General features: G+C 58.3%; 1 protein-coding gene across 2 annotated transcripts; it reads left to right on the top strand.

The window, feature by feature from the left end:
* Positions 1 to 138: 138 nt before the first annotated feature.
* Positions 139 to 1,964, top strand: TMEM147 (transmembrane protein 147). 2 transcript variants are annotated; one of them, XM_022586431.2, is made up of 7 exons: positions 139 to 313; positions 394 to 463; positions 967 to 1,026; positions 1,112 to 1,248; positions 1,386 to 1,470; positions 1,561 to 1,682; positions 1,765 to 1,964. In XM_022586431.2, the coding sequence occupies exons 1-7, from the start codon at positions 237 to 239 to the stop codon at positions 1,886 to 1,888; spliced, it is 675 nt and encodes a 224-aa protein (XP_022442139.1). In that variant the 5' UTR covers positions 139 to 236; the 3' UTR covers positions 1,889 to 1,964. The 2 variants fall into 2 exon arrangements, with proteins under 2 accessions (XP_022442139.1, XP_089758484.1); XM_089902358.1 differs by lacking the exons at positions 1,112 to 1,248; positions 1,386 to 1,470.
* The last annotated feature ends 2,964 nt before the right edge of the window (positions 1,965 to 4,928 follow it).

Below are 4,928 nucleotides of genomic sequence, written 5' to 3'. Positions count from 1 at the left end.
CCTGACCCCGAGAGCGGCTCCCGCGGGGTCGGGATCGCGCAGGCACCGGCTCGGCCTCCCGCGTGTCGCCCGGGCACCGCGGCGGAGCCTGGTGACGTTAGCGCACCGCGCCGCGGACTCCGGCTCCCAGAAGGCCGCGCGCGCCGCGGCAGAGGCCGGTGGGCGCCAGGCCCGGGCTCGGGCGCCAGGCAGCCGAGGCAGAGAGGCGCGCTCCGGCGAGCCGGGCGGCAGGCGCCATGACGCTGTTCCACTTCGGGAACTGCTTCGCCCTGGCCTACTTCCCCTACTTCATCACCTACAAGTGCAGCGGCCTGTGAGTGCGGGGCAGCTGCGGGGCGGCTGCGGGGCAGGGGGGCGCGGGCCGGGCCGACCCCTCACCGCCCGCTCCCGCAGGTCCGAGTACAACGCCTTCTGGAAGTGCGTCCAGGCCGGGGTCACCTACCTCTTCGTGCAGCTGTGCAAGGTGAGGGCGCCAGCTGTGCCGCGCGAGGGCTTCGCCCCCTCCCCCCCGCCCACCCCGCCCACCCCGCCCAGACCTCCCGGGGAGGAGCCGGGCATGGATGGGCTGGAGCCCGAGGAGAGGTCCACAAGCAACTTCTGTATAGCACTTTTAGTAACATTGAGAACATTCAATTGTATGACTAAGAGGGGTTTGGATACTCCTAAGAGCCTCTAACTAACCCCCAAGGTCCCACCGGCACTGCTACCACCGCCCTGGTGGGTAACCAGCTCCAGCACCTTCAGGCCTGACCCCAATCCCTTGTGATCACCACAGAACCCAGACTTCCAAGCCCCTGCCCACAATCTCCCCTGCTCCTGCCTTCTTGACTCCATCTGGTGGTCCCTCTCCTCATGGGCCCCCAGAACCCCAGTGTACTGCCCTCCACATAACACACTAACTTCCCACCAAACCCACGTGGTTGGTCTCCCTCACCTTGAGGTGACCTCTCTGTTTTCTGGTCTCAGATGCTGTTCCTGGCCACTTTCTTTCCCACCTGGGAAGGCGGCATCTATGACTTCATTGGGGTGAGTGGGGCAAGGGAGGGGGAGGGATTGCAGGAGTGGGGCCCCCTGGCACCTGTGCTTACTCAAGCCTCAACCTGACCCACAGGAGTTCATGAAGGCCAGCGTGGATGTGGCAGACCTGATAGGCCTAAACCTTGTCATGTCCCGGAATGCCGGCAAGGGGGAATACAAGATCATGGTTGCTGCCCTGGGCTGGGCCACCGCCGAGCTCATTATGTCCCGGTGTGTGCAGCAGCCTGGAGCCCAGATTCCTGAGAAAGGACACCTGGGTTCCAGGAGGGTGCCGGAGGGTGGGGGCTCAGATTCTGGGTGCTGAGGGTGTCTGGGTACTGGAGAACCCTTCCCTTTGCCTTCTTCAGCTGCATCCCTCTCTGGGTTGGAGCTCGGGGCATTGAGTTTGACTGGAAATACATCCAGATGAGCATTGACTCCAACATCAGTCTGGTACGCAGTCCTGCTTTCCCACACACGCGCCTTTTTGCTGGTGACTCTACTCCTCCTGAGGCCTGGCCCTGACCTCCCGCTTCCCTCCAGGTCCATTACATCGTCGCATCTGCCCAGGTGTGGATGATAACACGCTACGACCTGTACCACACTTTCCGGCCAGCAGTCCTCCTACTGATGTTCCTTAGCGTCTACAAGGCCTTCGTCATGGAGTGAGCTGGGTGGGGCTCGAGGATGGGCCCAAATGGTTTGGATTATCTCTTCTCCCTTCTTCATTGCGATGTTTCCCCACAGGACCTTCGTCCACCTGTGTTCCCTGGGCAGCTGGACGGCACTTCTGGCCCGAGCGGTGGTGACGGGGCTGCTGGCCCTCAGCACCCTGGCCCTGTATGTCGCTGTTGTCAACGTGCACTCCTAGGCTTGGTGGCCCAGACTTTCACATACCTTTTCCCTGTCTCCAGGTTTCAGTGAAGTAAACAGTATTTGGAAAGTTGTTTCTGCCTCTGTCTCTCTGTCTGGAACTATCTACCAACAGTGTGCTCTCCTGGGTCCCAGAGGCCCTTGTTTTGGAGCCAGGTAGACAAGCTGGGAGACTAGCCAGCACTCATCTGTCCTGTGTTCCTGGACCAGTTCCTTTGCTTCCTGTTTTCCACAAGTTGACTGAGGGCTTGAAGCAGACAGTCTTTAAGCAGTGGCAGAGACCAGGGCCCTCAGGGAACAGGTGATAGAGGGGAGCTAGAATCCAAGAGATGGTTCTTGGGGGCTGCTCCTCACAGCCTTAACCTGGCCCTCTCCCACATGGCCCTTCCCCGGCTGGTCACCTCCTAGGTTCCCAGCCCCCAAACCAAACCATCATCCACTTTCTTTTTTTTTTTTTTTTTTTTTGGCACACCACGCAGCTTGTGGGATTTTGGTTCCCTGACCAGGGATTGAACCCAGGCCCTCGGCAATGGGAGTGTGGAGTCCTAACCACTGGACCGCCGCCAGGAAATTCCCCCCATCCTCCTTTTATGTGGCAGCCAAGGGGATCTCTCTGAAACCTCAGTCTTACTAGCTCGCCCTCCCCGCTTACAGCCATCTGGGGCTCCTCCTTGCGCAGGAACGGTCCAGTGACTCGACTGTTGGTTTTGCCCTTGAGGGCCTATTTTGTGATTCTGAGATCCTCAGATTAAATCCCGGCCTGAGTCTTCTTAGGGTGGAGTACAGAGACAGCTGCAGCCCAGTGGTAGAGCTGTTGAGCCCACCAATTTGCATGTTGTCCTGAATGCCACCCTTCTCATCCCAGCCCTTCCCTGGTCTAGTAGGGCCAGCTTCCTGCCCCTTTCTCTCCCCATCCCTGAGGGGGATGGATTAGAAGCAGGGCTTTGAATGTCATGCTTAAGCTGCACCTGGATGCAAGTCCTGCCCACCTGGGAAGGTGCTCCCCAGTCCTGGTGTTCCCAGTGGGATCCCCCAGGGCATGGGATAGGGCAAGTGCCCCCTCCCTCCCTCCACGAGGCTGTCCAGGTTCTGCGATAATGTTATTTGACCCTGGGCCTAGGAAGGCACCAAGCACAGCTCTGTTGTGAGTCTTGGTGTTTTCAGAGGGAGCATTTACCCTAAGGTGGGGCAACCACCATCTAGCCCCACCTCCTCCTCATCGCTCCTAGTCAAGACAGGGTCCACAGGGGTCTTGGGTGGGGAGGTGAGAGGTCACCCTGAGTTTGATATGAAAAGGGAGTAGATGGGGCACTCCCCCAGCCCACGTGGGTGGATATGCAGTGGCATTGCTTTCTCCCGTACCGCCATCCTATGCCCCACGTAGCCTTTTGCACATATTGGGACAGTGAAGGTTGCAGAAATGACTGTTAAACAACTATTTGCTGAGCAGGCACTCTGCTCCCGGCCCCTTACTGGTGGCCACCTGTCTGTGAAACAGTCCCAGCTGTCATGGGGCTCAGGGACAATAAGGGAGCACAGGCCAGAGGGATCAGGGCTGTGATGGGTGAAGCCTGGTGGGACTGGTGGGCCTGATTAGCTAGACTAGAGTGATCAGGGCTGTGATGGGAAAAGAGGGCTATGTCTGTCCTGGAGGAGAGGATGTGTGAGCTGAGACCAAGAGGATGTTAGTGGAGCAAAGAGAAGAAAGCAGGTATCAAGGCCCGTGTAAAGGCCTTGAAGTCAGAGAGAGGGCCTGGCCTTTCCAGTGAAGCAAGAGCTGATTGGAATGAGTTCGGGGGGCGGGGGCTTGTGAGACTGCAGAAGTCAGCAGGGGCCAGATGACAGAAGGCTCTGAGCCTGGGCAGTGGGGAGCCACGGAGAGTTCTAGGCAGGCGAAGGACAGTCAGTTTGGGCTTTAGGAAGAGCTCATGGCTGCTGGGTGGGTGGGGAGACTCAAGGCAGAAGGCCGGCCTGGACCAGGGCAGGGCCGGCAGGGGTAGGAGGAGAGTGGCTAGAAGCAGAGTAGACAGGTGGTGACCAGCTTATTTGGCCAGGTGTGGGGGGGGGGAGTAGGGAGATGACCAGTGAGAAAGGAAAGAGTGAAGGAGCCCAGGGTAACCCAAGTTTGGGGTTTGTAAGCTCCCCGAGGGCTCATTACATTTCCCAGGGAGAAGGAGCTGCAATGATGGGACAGTGGGTGGGGTCAGGTCTGGAGGATGATGCAGAGGCCAGTGTGGGTCCCCTTGAACACGCTGGGGGCAGGCTGGAGACAGATGTGGGCACCACTGCAGACAGAACTGAGGCCAGTGGGGGAGGGGGTACTGTGCCGATGAGGAAGGAGAAGCCTGGGGTCCAGCCAGAGAGACTCGTCAAAGAAAGGGGAAGAGAGGCAAGAAAGGGGACTGGGAAAAGCAGTGGCAAAGGTGGGTGGGTGGGGTGCTGTGGACAGGGGAGTCTCCAACAGGGGAGTTGGAGGGCTAACTTCAGGTGAGGGGTGTGAGGAGGGGACCTGTGACGTGGCCTCCAGGAGTTGGTTGGGACTAACCAGTGATAGGGCGCCCATTGCAGCTGCAAAGGCATAAGTGGAATCAGAGAGGAAACTCCTGTGAAGGGGGGAGGGGATGCTTGAGGTGGAAAGGATTCTGACCAGAGAGGGAGAGTGGGTGCTGAGAAAGGAGAGCCCAGAGGTGGTGTTCAGCTAGTGGAGCGGTTAAAGGCACCTCTCTGGAGAGGGCCCGTGGCCACATCCAGCTCACCTAGAAATGCTGTAACCTAGGCAAAGAGATGGGAATTCACTCCCCCAAGCAGCATTTACTGAGTACCTACTATGTGCCAGGCTGTGTTCTAGAAACTGGAGATACAGCCAGGAACAAATAGCCCCTAAGTTGTAGGGCTGTGGGAGGTCAAAGGGGCTCATGAAAAAACACTTAATAAGACGATGCCCAGCACTGAATAAAAACACAGTGGACGTGAGCTGGTTTATTGCTATCATGCAGACATGAGTGTGTTTTTAAAGAAGACCCCCCAAGCAGCCCTCT

This window comes from Delphinapterus leucas, chromosome 20 (assembly GCF_059928025.1).
Source record: "Delphinapterus leucas isolate spDelLeu-1000000601 "Yukka" chromosome 20, BTC_Dleu_Yukka2, whole genome shotgun sequence".
In the NCBI taxonomy this organism is placed as follows: Eukaryota; Metazoa; Chordata; class Mammalia; order Artiodactyla; family Monodontidae; genus Delphinapterus; species Delphinapterus leucas.
Note: the sequence above shows the minus strand (reverse complement) of the source record. Positions and strands in the feature narration are given on the sequence as shown.